Here is an 18,026-nt window from a genome sequence, read left to right as displayed (position 1 = left end):
TTCAATCGGTTTTAAATCTGGAGATTGATTTGGGCAATCTAAGACTTTACATTTCTTTGCCCTGATAAAGGCCTTGACTGAACTGGCAAGGTGTTTCGGGTCATTGTCCCGATCCAATATGAAGTGCTTTCTAATGAGTTTGGTGGCATTTTCTTGAATATTGGTAGCCAAGATGATTATGTACCCTTCCAAATTCATTCTGCTTCTGCCATCATACATTAAGTCATCATTAAAATTAAGAGGTCCTGTTCTAGAGACAGCCATGCATGCTCATGCCATGACTCCACCTCCACCAAGCTTTACAGATGAGGTTGTATGCTTAGGATCATTTGCAGTTCCCTCTTTTTCTCCACACTTTTGCTTTCCAATCACATAGATAAAGGTTAATCTTTGTCTCATCAGTCCATCAACTCAATTCCAAAACTCTACTGGCTCACATTTGTGTAGAATCTTGCCTTTCTATTTTTGGTGCTGATCAGAGGTTTGCATCTGCTGTGTAGCTTCTGTAATTCTGTGTCAAATTCTCCTGCGGACTGTAGATTGACGGAGCATCACCCCAGCTTTCTGGAAGTTGTTGGTGATTTTACAGACATGTATTTTAGGGTACATTTTCACAGCTTTTATGATTTGTCTGTCATCAACTACTGTTGTTTTTCTCAGTCGATCAGGTCATCGTTGGTTGCTGATGTCGTCGGTAGTTTCCAAACTCTTGATTTCTCCATGCCCTTTGTTTTTCCTTTAGTTCTAATTGACTTCCTCTTTTCTTTTAGCATCCAAATTGCTTGCTTTTCCTTCAGAGTCAGCTTCCTCGTCTTCATCCTGGTTTGTGTGTGTCATCATCGAATGCAAGACTTAGAATTCAGAAGCAATGGATATTAATCTGCTTTTAATATCTGCAGAATTAATGCAACAGAACTGAGCTGAACACATTCATCATTCATCATTCATGTCATATTCATCTTTTAATCATATTTACAGATTTCTTGACTCCACAGAAAACAGAACAATTTTGTCTTTACTGTTCCAATACTTATGGAGGGCACTGTATATGTATTTATGTATAAATAACTGATATTGAATTATTGCAGATTAAAAAAAGTGTGTGTGTGTGTATATATATATATATATATATATATATATATATATATATATATATATATATATATATATATATATATATATATTACTGTTTTTGCTTCTATACAGTGCTTGATCAATGCATATTTCTCTCCTGATTCAGACAAGACTATTTTTCACTGGTGAAAGCAATACGGATAGAGGACTCATATTTTTGATGGAATCAGCAGTCTAAGTTTGTTTCTTACACAGATTTGCACTTCACAAGACATTAATTGATGGACTGGAGTCGTGTGGATGACTGTGATGTTTTTATCAGCTGTTTGGACTCTCATTCTGACGGCACCCATTCACTGCAGAGGATTCAATTGTGAGCAAGTGATGAAATGCTGAATTCTCTTTAAATGAATTTCACTCACTTTCATTTTACTTAATCTAAAATGAAACTCTCTCTCTATGCATTTGCATTTCATCCTGTACTATGGTATTTTTGGCTTGTCTTTCTAGCAAGAAAAGGTATAAAAAATACCTGTAGTGTTTTACTCATAAAGACTCAACATAAAGACTAATAAAATGTATCAAGCACAGATTGCTTGCTTATGGCTCCTGGAGTTGCATAGCAACAGAGATGGGCTCATGTGAGCACAGGGAGCTGGCGGCTGCTGATTAAGCCTGTATTGCCTTTAATTATGAATAAAGCGCCAGTTGCATACAGCTATCATTGAGTCCCATTAGCCACACCCAAACTCAGAGCAATCAAGTCACCTTAATTGTGGGATAAATCAGTCAAGACTGCAGTTAAAGCAGAAATAATCACACACACACACACACACACACACACACACACACACATAAAGGGCATCTCATGAACAAAATGGTTTCTCTAAAGGTGGTGATAAAAAATCTCAGCTCACAAAACATGTTATTAAAACGTTTTGCCAATGTTCCCATTAGGTTAAAAATATTATTTTTGAATCTTCTCATTTTAAAAACATTTACTGCATTTCGTTTACATTTACTTTATCATTTTGCAAATATTATGGGAATGTTATTATGCATAATAATGTTTTGAGAACATTATTAATGACCAGACAACTTTGAACAAACATTTGTTCATAACTTGGACATAACCTTGCCAGTACATTGGCCAAAAAAAAAAAAAAAAAAACATGGAATTACTACAGAAAATAAATAAATGAAAACAACTTATTTAAAACTCTGATATTTTTTTATTATTGCAACTGGAAGACAATACATTACATAAACATTATTTGAAGTTTCAAGAGAAATATGTGGAAAAGTAACAATGTGATGTGACATTTATTGTCATATAGACAATGTGGCTATTTACATGTATTGATGAAATAGTTTGATCGTGTTCTTTGGCAATATGATTGCACACCAAGGAAATAGACAGCTTTATACTCGTACAGCATTGGCATCTGAGTGTATTGAAAATAGACCTGGTCAAATACATATTCATCATGATTTCATTGTGCTCTAAAAATCATACTAGACCACTAGTGGCTTACATAAGTACAAGGACAAAAACATATTTGACAAAAACAAACAACATCAACAACATTGACAAAACCTTTATATTATTTCACACATAATTTCAGAGGCAGTGAGAGTTTTCCAATAAATAATTCATGCATATTTTTCTCCCCCTTTTGTCTTACATGGATTTGTATGAATCTTAGCCATTAAGTCAGTTAAAAACAAATCATAAAACAAATGGCATATTATGGGACTGGCATAAATTGAAAGCAAAACAGTATAGCAGCAGCTTATTGCCTATATGCAGATCAAATAAAGTAGGGCCTTCCCACCATATGTCTCTTATTTTACACCGTACTCACACTTACAGTGCTGCTCCATCACTAGACCAAATAGTCCTATTTTACTGTTTTAAAAAGTGCTGAAATATCGAGCTGAGGTGTTTTAAAATGTTTGATATATCTGTGCTATGCTCCCCTGGGGACACACAACATTCAGAAAGTGATTCATATATAAAGCGGAAGTGGAGTGTAAACATAGTGATCGATTTTGTGTAGCAAATATATGCATGTCCACCCTAGCAGCCAGCAAAACACTTCAGAACATTAAAGGAATAGTTCACCCCAAAATGACAATTTTTAGACAATTTGCTCACCCTCAAGCCATCTAAGATGTAGATGAGTTTGTTTGTTCGTCAGAAAAGATTTGTAGAAATATCACTTGCTCACCAATGGATCCTCAGCAGTGAATGGGTGCCGTCAGAATGAGAGTCCAAACAGCTGATAAAAACACAATAATTCACAAGTAATGCACATGACTCCAGTCCATCTGTTTGTTTGTAAGAAATAAATCCTTCATTAGGGCATTTTTTTTTTATATCTCTATAAATATTGCTTTCACCAGTGAAAAAGTCGTCTCATCTGAATCAGGAGAGAAATATACACATCAACCACTGTTTACAAAATGGTTTAAAGTTAATATGCCTTAAAGGGATACTCTACCCCAAAATGAAAATTTTGTTATTAATAACTTACCCCTATGTATCATCCGTGCCACAAGGATGTGCTGTTTTATTTCAAATCAAAGCTAAATAGACGTAGAAACAGTGCATCCTTGTGGTGCGGATGATACAGAAGAGCATACACAGCATACGGTGATATGGAGAGACACAGAGGAGACTGTTGACAAAGGAATTATTGAATAAACTCCTTATTTTTGTTTTCTTCGCTTACAAAAAGTGTTTCCGTCACTTCATATAACCCAGATTGCTCGTCTGATGGCAGATGGAGTATTCTGACGACGACTTTCATACCTTTTATGGATCTTGACACTGTTATTTACTTGGCAGTCTATGGGACAGTCACAGGCCCTCCCGGTTTTCATCCAAAATATCTTAAATTGTGTTCCGAAGACGAACGGAGCTTTTACGGGTTTGGAACGACATGGGGGTAAGTGATTAATGACAAAATTTTCATTTTGGGGTGGAGTATCCCTTTAATGATGAATTAGTTTCTTCCAAACAAGCAGCTTTTCGCATCACCATACATTAATTGATGGACTGGAGTCATGTGGATTACTTGTGCAAGTGATGTAATGCTAAATTTCTCCAGGAAACAAGCTCATCTACATTTTATTTTTGGGCAAACTATTGCTTTTAAGACTACTGTAGGACACCCTCGCACACTTGGACATTCAGATTCACAGATGAAGTTCAAGTTCATTAGGGCTGGAATCAAAATATAAAGGAAACAGACAAGCCAAGGTCGATTGCTAATAAGGGATTATCCTAAAGCCAATTCTAATTCCTTGTCAAACTATTTCAGTACAATTTATGATATCAATGCTCAGATTGCACAATGAAAATGACGGAGTATCGAACCATTACAAAAGAACAGAACAGACATCCAAGCACACAAACTAAAGGCAGGCACAACCTTAAAGGGTGTACAGATTGATAGGTCATCCAACACTGATTATTAACAACATTTGAACACTTACATCAATGAATTGGAAAAAGGACCACGAAACCGAACCGAGGACCACAAAAAAGGCAAAATCAGTTTCACCTGATATTCAATACAAGGCAGATCTGTTCATTAATGGGTTTTCGTGAAGTCTCCTCCTTTGGAAGAGTTGTCTGCCACAGAAGAGAGATACAATTTTAAAAAAGGAGTAAAGAAAGAAACCTACGCTTTAAGAGACGCCTCTCTCTGTTTTTCTCGTAAGAAAATAAGCCATGCCTCATGCTAAATATCTTACATGATCTTTCATTTAGAAAAGGAAATACTTCTTTCTTATGTACAAGCACCCATGCAATATAACTGAAAACCAGGCAAAAACTGCCTTTTGTGGAAAAAAGGGAGTATCTTTTTACAGTGTTATCCTGACAGGACAAATTGCTTGGATTGTGATGAAGATTAAAATAATAATAATACAAATGAGCATAAAAAAAAACACCAATATTTTGGCAACACAATAGGCATTTGTGACGCATTGCTTCATACAAGATTAGTTTTAGTGTGCTTCAAATAAGACATGTTTTAAACACCAGGCATCTAAGAGAGAACTGGCATGTTGCATTCGACCTTTACGTTTGTTATCCACTGGACACAGGCCATTTTAAACGAAGCATTTGCTGCTTAATAAATAAATGGGTCGATGACATATAAAAAAAACGTGCTAAGTACTTTTTGTATTTGTTTACACCATTTCAATTTAATGACTCTAAAAGGTTATGTGGTGTAACCAATAATTACTAAAAAGAATATATTTTCTTTACACCTTAAATACATGTGGTGTGCACGCATCTTAATCATAAAAATTAAATACATTTTTCAAGTTAAAAAGTGTTCCTAATGTCATATAGTTTCAAATGATCTGATATTTTAAGAGACTTACCGACACACATAAAGGTCTACAGGGATCCTCTCAATGATAGATTTTTTTGAAATGTTATTTATTGGCAATTTGATTTAGCAGTTTTGTTAAAATATTATATCAAATAATGAAAAGTTATTACTTTTTAAAAGACATAATAAAATTACAACTGCAATGAGGACAGTTGTATCAATGACATTTTCAATTTTTTTATCGAAATGAATTCAGAAATTAAAAACATGCCCATCCTAGAAGAGGTGCATTCAACTCAGTGTATATATGAATTGCATTTTTAATTTATTTTTGAATAAATCCAGACCAAGACAACAGAGCATCATGTCACTGACCCAGATCCTCATCTGATGTTTTTGTAATATAGGTTGGTATCACTATTTTTATAACTATTATTGGTGTTACTAAGTGTGCATGGATTAGCTGCACTTTCATCAACAGGTATCATATCTTTGGCACACTTGAGAGCAGCATATAAAATCTCTCCGTTCAGCTTTCTGATGTGAACTAGAAGGATTGCTACAACATAATTCTTTTAAATTGTTCGGTAGGCTTGATGAATTAAAAGAAAGAAACATTAATACATTTTTACATGCTCAAATGACCCAAATTTTACTATGGCTTTTTTCCCTCTTCACACACACATACACGCACACTTTCGCGCACGCACGCACACACACACAAAACAACATGAACATGAGAATCTTTCACCCGGGAAATCAAATTTAACAAGGGACAACAGTGATTTTATTGATATTGCAACAACTGACTAGAATTCACCTGATATCCTGGAACAGAAGTATTTAGATCTGTGTTAACGGGATTTTCGTTCATTGCTAATCATTGGCTTCCTCTTTCACCTCTTTTTTACACGTACGCTGAGCGTTTTTATTCACACTGGTGCGCATGCCAGCCAGGTGAAGCAACGACCCCGCCGCCTCCTTCATCTCCTCGTCTTCCTCCTCTTTAACCAGGAGCTTTTCGGCCCGTCTCTTCTTCAGGGGAAGCGTGTCGGCGGGGGTCCGCAGGTGACCTTTGGTCCACAGCAGTCTTCTGTGCTGGAGCAGCTGGGAAGGAGGTGGTGTGGCGTCCAGCGGAAAGTCTTTTTGCTCCTCCTTGACCTCAGTGTGCGTCACCTCCTGACCGGGGCTGAAGGCAGAGAGGGAACCCTGAGTGGAGCAGGAGGAGAGGGAGGAAGAAATGTCCCCCTTTGTATTTAGGGACTGCGAGCTGCTGTATGTGTGGTCCTCCTGTTGATCATCGCTGGGTGGAGGAGAGTCACTGCGCAGGCTGTTTTTACCCCGTGTCAGATAATCGCCCAGGGCTGATCTGGTAATTATTAAAAATACATAGACGCTATTATCCAATATGACTTGTAGTGTATTCACACACAGTGTTATGTCATGGCCGATAACCAATAAATGGCAAAACTAAATACTAGAAACTACAATCAAATATATATGAATAATATACATTATTAATCATTTTGATATTTGCTAAAGGTTACATTTAACAGTGCTATTCAATTAGTAGTGTTTTTAAAGATTAATTTTAAGTGAGCGTTATGTCTAAAATATATATATATATATATTTTAATGGCATAAAAACAAGACAAAATGCAGTGTATACAAACTCTTTTACAACAGCTTTGGATTTTAGCTTTTTATCATAAGCAAGTAGAAAAAGGAGTCAGTTTATCATTTTTCCTCTTTCAGCTCAATTTATATGAATTAAAGGAGTTTGACATTAGTTATATACTATAGTAGTATTTATTAACATTTTGAATTAGCTGTTATTTTTATATTTCTATTTTACTTTTAGTTTAAGTTTCAAGTGCTTTGGCATATGTATTATTTCTTTACATCTCTATTTATCTTTAATTCGTATTTGAGTTTTAGTTTTCTTTAGTTTATTTATTTTTTACTTCAGCTTAAATCTGTTCACTTCAGTTAGTTGCCAACACAACATTTCAAATTTTCATTTATTTTTATTTTTATTTATTTTTTTATCCAATATTTATATTTTATTTTATTTCAGCTTTATTTCAATTACCAAAAACGATTTCAGTAGTTGAATTAACAATAACAACACTGATGGAGAAGGACAAACTAACCTCACGGCTGTAGTCCTCTTGCTCACAGGACTCAAAGGAAGGGGTCTGATAACTGGAAAGAGCCCCTGAGCGGCAACACGTGAGCCATGCTGTATCACTCTCTGTGGAACTGTGAAAAACAAACCCCCAATTACAATTCATGGCATAAAATACACAAAGAAATTACTTCCACTGCTTCTATTCGACTGCAGAACAGGCAGTTTATGCTCCTCTCTGAACATTTGTTTTGCTCATACAATATCTATATTAAATCTCCTACTGTAATGTATAGAAAAACATCTCTTAAAGAAATGTTTAAAGGGGTAGTTCGCCCCTAATGATGTCCTTACTAACTTTCTGGGCCTTGAAGGTGGTAGTTCCCTTGCTGTCTATGCAGGGTCAGAAAGCTCTCGGATTTCATCAAAAATATCTTCATTTGTCTTTCAAAGATGAACGAAGATCTTAGGGGTTTGGAACAACATGAGGGGGAGTAATTAATGACAGAATTCTCATTTTTGGGTGAACTATCCCTTTAAAGGAGAACAAAAGACAACAAGCCCTTAAACAGTCGTGCTCAACCTTTTTGATTCCAGTCCTCCCCACTGTCCAAGACAATACCCTACCCATGTGGGCTAAGACATTTCTGCTGTAATGACAAAGCTGCTTGGTTTCTTTTTTTTAATAGAGTGGTAATATTAAAATAATTTATATAATTTATATATTAATAATTCGATTCCTTAATTGTAACTATTATTAAAATAATAAATAATAATCCAGTAGTTTGGGGGTGTTTTTACAGGGTTTTTATTATTATTATTTTTATTATTATTATTATTATTATTATTATTTATAATTACATATGAGAATGCAATTCCTCAGCAATTTCTGTCTAAAGCTTGAAAAATATATTAATAATAATTCATCATAAAATGTCCAAGACTACTTAGTTTCCATGATTTTCTGAGGTCTAGAAATCACATTTTTCTCTATTTTCCCAAAACTCCACGAAAACATGGCTAAATGAGGAAATATGATGTCATATGATTTTTAGCTTAAAATGAGCTTTTAGCATATTCTAAGTATTTTTTCATCTTGTGGCTGCCTTGGAATTGTGCTAAGGCCCCCTGGATCGTGGCTCCAAAAGGGTGTTTTTACCGTGATGCTGATGAAGAACCATTTTTGGTTCCCCAAAGAACCTTTCACTGAAAAGTTCTTAAAATCACTTTTTATTCTTAGTGTAAAGAACATTTTAATAAAGAACCACTGCCCTAAAAGATCTGAAGAACATCACCCTGAAGAACATCTTTCACCCCTTGTGTTCTTCAAACTTAGCTATGGTTCAGAATTACTTTTATGGGGCCTGGCAGCCCCTTTCTGCATGGAAAAGAGCAGCGTGGACATTCTGCTAAACATCTCATCGGAAGAAAGCCATTTGGGTCTGGAGCAACATGAAGGTGGGCAGGACTGAAAGTGGGATGGACACATTCTAAACCAACTAGGTGACATTATGTTCGCTTAACTGATTTGCTAAAAAAGGTCAATAATAGTATTCAATCCACTGTTGAAGCTACCGGTTTCACAGCAGGCAAAAAGTGATTCTCCAGTTAACCCCCTCAGTGTGAGCAATTTTTTTTTGCATGAATTATCGCTTTAAGGGACATGGCAAAAGGACACAAGACAGCCACTCACAAACTGTAAGCACTACGACACTGGCTAGTAGCAAGCTTAAGTGAAGCGGCCTAGAGCCAAGACTGTCCAATCGAGCACTTGACACACATACACTCCGAGCTCTTTGCTTTTATGTAGACAGCCATCAAGACATTCACATCACTCAAACGTCAATAGCCCTGCTCAGACACTTTTCACAAGCAGCTCTGCCTCCATTATTCCATTATCAAGAGCAGACGAGAAGGAGAGAGGAGCCACTAGACAGATAATGTATCCATTTCCTTCCATTTAACTGCTCGCGGCGGAGTGGAAGGAGAGCACCCTGATTGGAATCGAATGGACATTTAAACGGCCGGGACACCAACAGGGAGTGAAACAGAGAGAGAGACAAACAGATGGACTGAAAGAGAGAGATGAAAGAGCAGTTGTGGGAAATGAGAGAATCAGTGATAGAAAAAATGAGTAATTCCCAAGAGATTACAAAGGTAATCCGTAGACGCAAAGCAGCTATTTGTGCGATAAAGAGGGTGTTTTATAAATCAAAATCAAGGATCTCTTGCAAGGCGCTTTTAAAAGGCACATGAAATCACTTGACAGGCACAGTTTTTACATATTTCCTATTAAAACTGGAAGTTTGGGTGGGAAATATGGAAGGACTCATCACATCTTTTAAAAAATACTTTTACATGGGTAATAGGTTAATAAGCTAAAAGGTTACGTCACAGCCATAAACATGATTTGCTATTTGCTGGATGGTGGCAGGTGGTTTTAGGAGGGGGGTTATTTTATTCTAAAGAGCATTTTATTGGACGAAAATCTTTGTAGTACAGGATGAGTCATCCACATTTTTGTTATGTTTTCCTGTAAGATATAGACTGTATTATAGATTGTATTTTTTGTGTTTATTATTTTTGTCTCTTATTTTTATTTTTTTTGAAAGAAATTAACATTTATTCAGCAAGGATGCATACATTGATCAAAAAATTACAGTAAAGACATGTACATATATTTTTTTAATTTCTATTTCAAATAAATGTTGTTCTTTTGAACTTTCTATTCATTAAAGAATCCTGAAAGAAAATCATCATGGTTTCCCCAAAAATACAAATGTTTAGCATAAATGTTTTCCAAACTGATAATAAGAAATGTTTCTTGAGCAGCAAATTATTATATTAGAATGATTTCTGAAGGATCATGTGACATTGAAGACTGGAGCAATGTGCTGAAAATTCAGTTTTAAAATTACAGGAATAAATTGCATTTTAAAATCGAAAACTTATGTAACAAAAAAAAATATTAGAGGAAAACATTAGCATATAGATGGTTTTAAAGCCAATAAATGCACTAAAACCCACAAAACATTTGATGCTATGGAGTTTTTAAGAAACAGAATAGAAGAAATGACAAAAAACATAGGGCTTTTACCTTGTAAGAGCACTCCACCGTTCTTTCTGAAGAGTGGACTTCCTGGCCATAGTGGAGGACTGAAGAACACATACACAGAGCGAGAATGTTAGAGCGAAAATCCAGATATACTGTGGAAAGCACTGAGTGATAAAATCACATAATGAAAAACACTTTTGTATCATCAACTTCTGAAATCCTATTCAAAGTCAGATAAAAGCAGGGGAGGGAACTCTAAATATATATGAGATATGATGGTGTGGAATGCAAACTGGAGACTGAGAGGTAGAGCAAGAATCTAATTGAACTAGTACAGACTTTCTGGCGAGGCTTGGAAATCCCATTATTTACCATGATTACTCGTTATAGACAGCACAAAGCAATGGATCCAAATGGCTTGTACTTCCAATAACAGTCGATATTATCCTTTAACTCAGATCGACTCACTCCTTTTGTCCTGAAATCAGATCCTGGCTCAAACTCACCATGGGCATCACTTTTTTAAGTGATAGGAACAGTTGAGTGTGTCGGGGTTCATAGACTGACATCACATATATATTATCTCATTATCCCACGGTCGATCCTGGGGTTTTGTAGGTCTGATATGCATAGATTAGCAAATTAATAATAAGTGCAAATTAGACTAGTGGTAACATTTTTGTGTTGAGTGTGAGTGGTTCTAATTGCATAATAAATGCATTAGTCTGCCAATGGATAGATTCAAGAAATAGGTATCAAATATCAGTTACAACAACCATACAGTAATAAAAAAAACAAATGATTTCTTTAAAGTATTGCCACTCATTAAAACACACATTAAAGTCAGCACAAAATGGAAATTCACCCAGTCTGTTTTCTAAATGCATGTTATTCATCTTATTTTGAAAAATCCATGCATGGGTTTAATATATATAAAATTAACCTTGTAGTTTTTAATCAAAATGGAAATAAAACATTTTTTTTTTTTATGTAAGTGTTATAGTTGTGGATTTGTGCTTATGTTATACTTTTATTTTGTTTTTTTAAGCTTAGACTTGTTCTTACAATTGACTGCAAGCTTGCGATGAGATCTGCCTCCATCCAATTCGCAACCAATCAAAAACGGTTTTACACAGATATAGGCCACAATATGGAAGAAAGGATCTGTCACTATGTTACAATGCAACTTTTATTAAATCAACCATCTAAACTAGTCTGGACCATCCAAATGCCACCTAAAACCATTTAAGCTATCATATGAAGTAAGTAACAAAACTTACTGATAATTTTTTTTTTTTACAGCAACAGAGAATACGTTTGGAGTATAAGGTTTGATCAATTTCCACTTGTTTGGCTCTAAGACTCTGCAATTGATTAAAAAAAAAAACTTTTTATAAACAAAAGACAAAAAAACTTTCTAAAAAGCTTTGGGTTTGTAAACAGAACAGCTGTATAATTGACTGTACGACTGTTTACACAGTAACTGACCTTCATTTCCTAAAAGAGAACTAGAGACCACAAACTACTGAGAGGAGTTCCTTCATCCCACAAGAGGAAGTGGGGGGGGGGCATCAAGGAAAAAGCAAGAAAACAGGCACCCGACATCTTCTGTTGCTACGGAGTTCAGTGTTTCTAAGCCTATAATGTATTTCTTAGCACTAACTGTCTCTCCTACCTCGGTTTTTTTCTTATTTTGCCAGACAAATAGCTTTGTGCTACTGTTCCACCTGTCTTATGCATGTGTTGCCATGGAGGTACTCTGGTTGTCACAGCAACAGCAGAGGAGAAGAAACAACTCAGGCAGGGCAAGCGTGAGCCATTTCTTTACATCCCACAGATTCCCCAGAGGACCATGTCCAGTTGCTGACAGAGTGTTTAGGAAGAGGTGAGATACTGACCCAAAACCTTAACACACCAGATCAATGTGTTCTTCAAAGAAAAGTCATAAGGGAGGCCACCAAAGAAAGGCTTATATATGATCTTTGCTCCGTTTGGTCTTCCTATCTTTCTCTTTCTTAAAATGTAAAGAGAAGATTTGTTTAATCCAAGACTCTTTTACTGGCAAAATTATTCACAGCATGGTAAAGTTAACATCCTCTCAGTCACATTTTGTTATTCCACACTAAGACTGGGTTTTGTGCTCATGCTCTTTCTTTAGAAATGGAAAAGTCTGGACTATGATTTTCAGGGCCACACAAAATGGAAAGTGTGAATCAAAGTACCAGAAGAAAACAACCCGATGAAGAGGAAAAAAGCAATAACTGGTAGGTGCAGAAGAAAAGAAAAGAGAGGAACAAGAAAAAGAAATGCACGGCCAAAAAAAAAAAAAAAAAAAAAAAAACAACTGCTTGAGAAATTCAGGCATTACCTGTGGTATTGCTGAGGAGAGGCAGATGGGGAGGTAGAAGGTTTTGGAAGCCGAGGGGAATACGGATGATATGGAGTCTTCTTTAGCGCCTGAATCAGATTGTGTCTGTAGTCAGGATCAATAGACCAGAGTGAACCCTTTCCTATACTCTAAAATACAAAAAAAAAAAAGAGACAAATTACTGTCATGTTACATCTTCAATCTTTCAGCATCTTTATTAAGATTAATAATATTGCGAGATACTGTGAAGCAAAGGTGAGCGACTCAAACCCTCCAGATTCAATTTCCAGCAGAGTTTAGTTCCAACCCTAATCAAACACAACTAAGCAAGCCAATCAAGGTCTTCAGGATTACTAGAAAGCCATAGGCAGGTGAGTTTGATCTGGATTGGAGCTAAGGACCACCCAATAGTGTGACGTGGACCTCAAGGGCCAGAGTTGCCGAGCCCTATTGTAAGAACAGGATAGGAACCAGGGACCTCACAGAGCCCAAGAAAGAATCATACCTCTAAACCAGGGGTGTCAAATTCAGTTCCTGGAGGGCTACTGTCCTGCAGAGTTTAGCTACAACCCTAATCAAACACACCTGAACCAAGATCTTCAGGATTATTAGAAACTTCCAGGCAGGTGTTTTGGAGCTGGTTGGAGCTACATTCTACAGGACACTGGCCTTCCAGGACCGGAGTCTTACAAATGTGCTCTAAACCAGTGGATCCTAACCAAGTTCCTTGAGCCCCCCAAACAAAGCACATTGAATACCTCTCCTTTGACTGGTCTTGCAGCCGCTACTAATGAGCTGATGTGCTGAATCAGGTGTGTTTGATTAAGGAAACATGTAAAATGTGCAGTGTTGGGGATCCAAGAACGTGGTAGAAAACCACTGCTCTAAACCAAGGGTATCCAACCCCTGCTCCTCGAGGGCTACCATGCTGCTGAGTTTAGCTCCAACCCTAATCAAACACACCTGAACCAGCTAATCAAGGGGTTCAGGCCAGGGTCACCTCAAAACAACAGGTTGGACCTGAAGTCTGTAGAAAGCTATCCCTTCAGGATCAGAATTGGCAACCCCTGCTCTAAACCACTCTAAAGTGTTAACCTGACATATAAAACCCCTCCTGGCTGGCTCGCTCTGTTTTGGGGGCAGTCGTGGCCTAATGGTTAAAGAGCTGGACTCGTAACCCAAACCCAAAGTTCACAGGTTCCAGTCTCGGTACCGGCAGGGATTGTAGGTGGGGGGAGTGAATGTACAGCACTCTCTTCCACCCTCAATACCATGACTGTGGTGAGACCCTTGAGCAAGGCACCGAACCCTCAAACGTCGGTGCCCACTGCTCCGGCTGCGTGTTCACGGTGTGTGTTTGTTCATTACTCACTGCTGTGTGTGTGTGTGTGTGTGTGTGTGGAGTTGGATGGGTTAAATGCAGAGCACAAATTCTGAGCATGAGACACCATACTTGGCTACACTTTCACTTAATCCAGGACCTGGGAACCCACAGCACTGGACATTTTGCATGTCTCTCTTTTCTGACACACTCACTTCAGTTCACGAAGCTCTTTCCTATCTGAAACAGTTGTGTTTAATAAGACAGACATACAAAATTGAAAACAACCACTCTAAATGCAGACTAACTGGGGGCTCGTCCAGGATAGGAACACGAGACCTCATGCAGCCCTAAATAGAATCATACCTCTAAATCAGAGCTTTTCAAATCCAGTCCGGATGCATGGTGGACTAAAGTCTGCAGGACACTGGCCCTCCAGCACTGGTGTTAAACGAAGATTTAAAATAGAACTCAGATTAGCCTGATGTTCTCAAGAACCTTCAAAGTAATGTCACGTATTTTTAAATAAATTGTACATTATCTAAGAGTACATATTTGCAAAGTATTAAGGAAACCGAAAAGCGGGGTGGAGGATTAGACCTAGCACTCGAGACCCTTGTTGTCAAGTGAGCACAGAGACACCTTTAAAACTGCCTCAACAGGCAGCACTGACATATATTGTTAGATCAAAGAAGCCGTTCTCCACCTAATTAAGCTGTCTGCCCTCCATCAGGGGCTTCCAGAGCCATGTTTCACTTTACCAAAAAACACAACTCACACAAGACATGAAATTCAACCTTTGATCTCGGCACTCGTATTAAGCACAAAAATAAGTGAGACGGGATGATGAAAGCACTCTGATATTATCGTAGTTACAGAACAGTCGCTATAGCAATGATCAACAGTGTTTACTGACACACCACACAAGGCAATTAAGGGAAAGGTTTGATTAGACGGGCCGACAAACTAGCAATTGCCAAATGGTTGGGGGAAGCAACTTTATTTCAAATTTCTGTGCGTGTTTGTATTTATATTTCTGTGTGTGTGTGTGTGTTTCATACTGCTGGAGGAGCCATTGGCCCAGTGTGCCGTTTCCACCCGGTGTGCAGGGTAATTCAAATACACTCCCCATGACTTCATTCATAACTTCCCCCACCAGTCTTCCATCTGTCCTCAATTAGCTATCAACACGCCTGCAAGACAACATCACAGACTGACGTACATCATTCACCAGCTCCGGCACGGCGTCCGGGTACAGCTCCGGCTCACCTCCCTGCCAGAACCGCATGACCCTTCTCTACAGGAGTCAGAGGAGGAGCAGACATGCACCTGTGGTTTCGCTGGTCTCCAAGGCAACAAGTAGAAGAGAGGGATGGCTGGTTGTCTGGTTGGAGGGTTTGGCATGAGTATCTCAGTCTACATGGAGACTATGATGGCGTTTAAACCCAGCCCAGACCTATGTGCTAATCTTTCCCAACCTTGGTAAATGAGGAAAGCAGATTTCTGCCACAGACTCTACCCTGAGAGAGCCAGAACACATGATTGTCTACGTTTAAAAGAGAAGGTTTCTACTAATGTTAAAGGGGTCATATCATGGAAAACTGGATTTGCCACTCATTTTTGGAAACTAAGCTGCAATAATTGCTTATTTGGAAATCTTCATGGTTCCACTGACACAACCTCATTTAAATATGACACCTCACATATCATATTAATGCTTATTCAGTATTTATTTAGGTTGTTTCAGATTACTGCTAGTGTGAAGTACACCTGCACAAAGAGAGGGGTCAAGGTTTGTCTGGTTAGAAAATTCAAGTTAGTCCCTCCTACAAAAAAACTACAACATCTGGACCTGGAAAGCATCTCCATCTACAGTGATTCAAAATTTGCCACGCATTGTTACAAAATAGAAAACAGCAAATGATTCATTATATGATAGCAGATGTTTTTGCCAAGATCTGTAAAAGTATATAATAGACAGTCTCCACTTCAAGGGTTTGGGACTGTGTGCATTATTTTTGTGCCATCAGCCAAACAGTGTTCTCACGACACAATTTTGCAGCTTCGGAGTGTTTAGCCACATGGCTTTTTACGGCTCACGTGATTGGCTCAAAAAATCCTGGATGAAGAATGAGTTTCCATGAGCCTGTTTTTGGAGGGTCATGTGCCAACTAAACTAAGACGACTGGGAATGTTAACAAAATGTTTTCTCCATGTATTATGGACACCCTTGGGTTAGTAGCCTAATTATAACATTTACATACAGAATACTTAAAGGTACAGAAACAAAAAACAGGATGCTTAATTAAAAGTGTCAAACAGAGGGTAAAAACGGTCATGTAAAATTAGATTTTGGCTTAAGCAACTTTGACTAACATTATAAGTGGACTTAAAATAGTGTTAAGACACACACAGTACACTGAAAATTGCATTTGCTTAGTTCTCAAGCACAGTTTTATTGGAGTGGAGTGCAGACACATTTGATATCTTTAACTTGTGGGGTTTGGCTGGATCTTTGAAGACTGAGGCTTGTAAGAAAGCTGGGACTGATCTACCACAGCATTTAGTGTCTAAACATCTGCTATTGAGTAACACACTGTGAATCATTATACTTAGTCTGCTGTTTACTCACTAGTTTGCCCTTCTCCTTCAAACACCCTTCTGAGTTGTGTGTGAGATTGAATTCCATTTTTAAACAAATCAAAAGAGGCTTTTAATGATTTAAGTATATTCAGAAGCAAACATATCTTTTAAGTAGAAAATATTTAAGAATTGTAAAAAAAAAAAAAAAAAAAAAAAAAAAAAAGTTCCCTGTTCCAATCAAAGTGGAAAATGAAACTAAATTAAATACATATACATTAAAATGTAATTCAGTTAATTCTCTACATAGCACAACCTATATATATCCCAGCCTATATTGCCTTTATATCACAGTCTATATTAGAAGGGTTGTATAAACATGTATAAACAATTTCAGCAGATTAGTTTGGTCTTCTTCCAGAGATTTACTTGATTTTGTACTCAGTGAAATGCAATATAACTGGTCAAGTAATCTGATCTTTACCCACCGAAACAGATCACTGTGCTTCATACCACTTCCTTGAAATGCTCCCACATTTTACCCACACACACATATACAGATCTTCTCACACACATAGCAACGCAGCCAATCAGTTTTGCTGTTGCTACAGAAACAGCATGCTTTTCATGTCAACTACAGCTCAGTTGCTATGGGAATACATATACACGGAAAACTCTTTTGGTCGTTGTTAAGAACCAAATGACAGGATGATGGCTTAGACAGGTACAAACACACTCTTATGCGCACACATGCATAATAATGCAAACACACTCTGCCAGAGCAAACGGTGAGATCTGTTAATATTTTCATCTGTTTTGATGTCAGTGGATGATTTTAGCAATTATTTGTCATATCTAAACAAAAAGCATGATTGCATTTTGATTATAATCATGCATTGATTACCGCTGTTTTATATTGTGATTCCAATCATGGACTTGTTTACATGTCCACAGCCCACATTCATAAAATCTCTTAATAATAAACCATAATAATAGGTCTTTGTTGACTAAGCTGGCATTTAGAACTAATCTGTCATAAACTCAATTTGGACTTTGATTTAAGGTTAATACTGCTATAACAGGTCTATGACAAGTTGCTCATTTGTTCGGTCCTATTTATTAATTTATTTTAAAAATGCTAAAATGCA

General features: G+C 37.2%; 1 protein-coding gene across 2 annotated transcripts in view; it reads right to left on the bottom strand.

Annotated features, from left to right (window-relative positions):
- Positions 1 to 4,417: 4,417 nt before the first annotated feature.
- LOC109053947 (forkhead box protein N3-like) overlaps positions 4,418 to 18,026 on the bottom strand; it is a 29,992-nt gene continuing 16,383 nt past the window's right edge. For both annotated transcript variants that reach the window (XM_042777495.1, XM_042777496.1), the window contains exons 3-6: positions 12,978 to 13,126; positions 10,652 to 10,710; positions 7,580 to 7,688; positions 4,418 to 6,795 (exon numbers count right to left, since the gene is read on the bottom strand). In XM_042777495.1, the coding sequence (XP_042633429.1) occupies positions 6,303 to 6,795; positions 7,580 to 7,688; positions 10,652 to 10,710; positions 12,978 to 13,126 (810 nt within the window). In that variant the 3' untranslated portion in view covers positions 4,418 to 6,302. The remainder of the gene's footprint in view (positions 6,796 to 7,579; positions 7,689 to 10,651; positions 10,711 to 12,977; positions 13,127 to 18,026) is intronic.

Source organism: Cyprinus carpio, chromosome A20 (assembly GCF_018340385.1).
Source record: "Cyprinus carpio isolate SPL01 chromosome A20, ASM1834038v1, whole genome shotgun sequence".
Lineage (NCBI taxonomy): Eukaryota > Metazoa > Chordata > Actinopteri > Cypriniformes > Cyprinidae > Cyprinus > Cyprinus carpio.
This window is presented reverse-complemented; position numbering and strand designations above follow the sequence as displayed.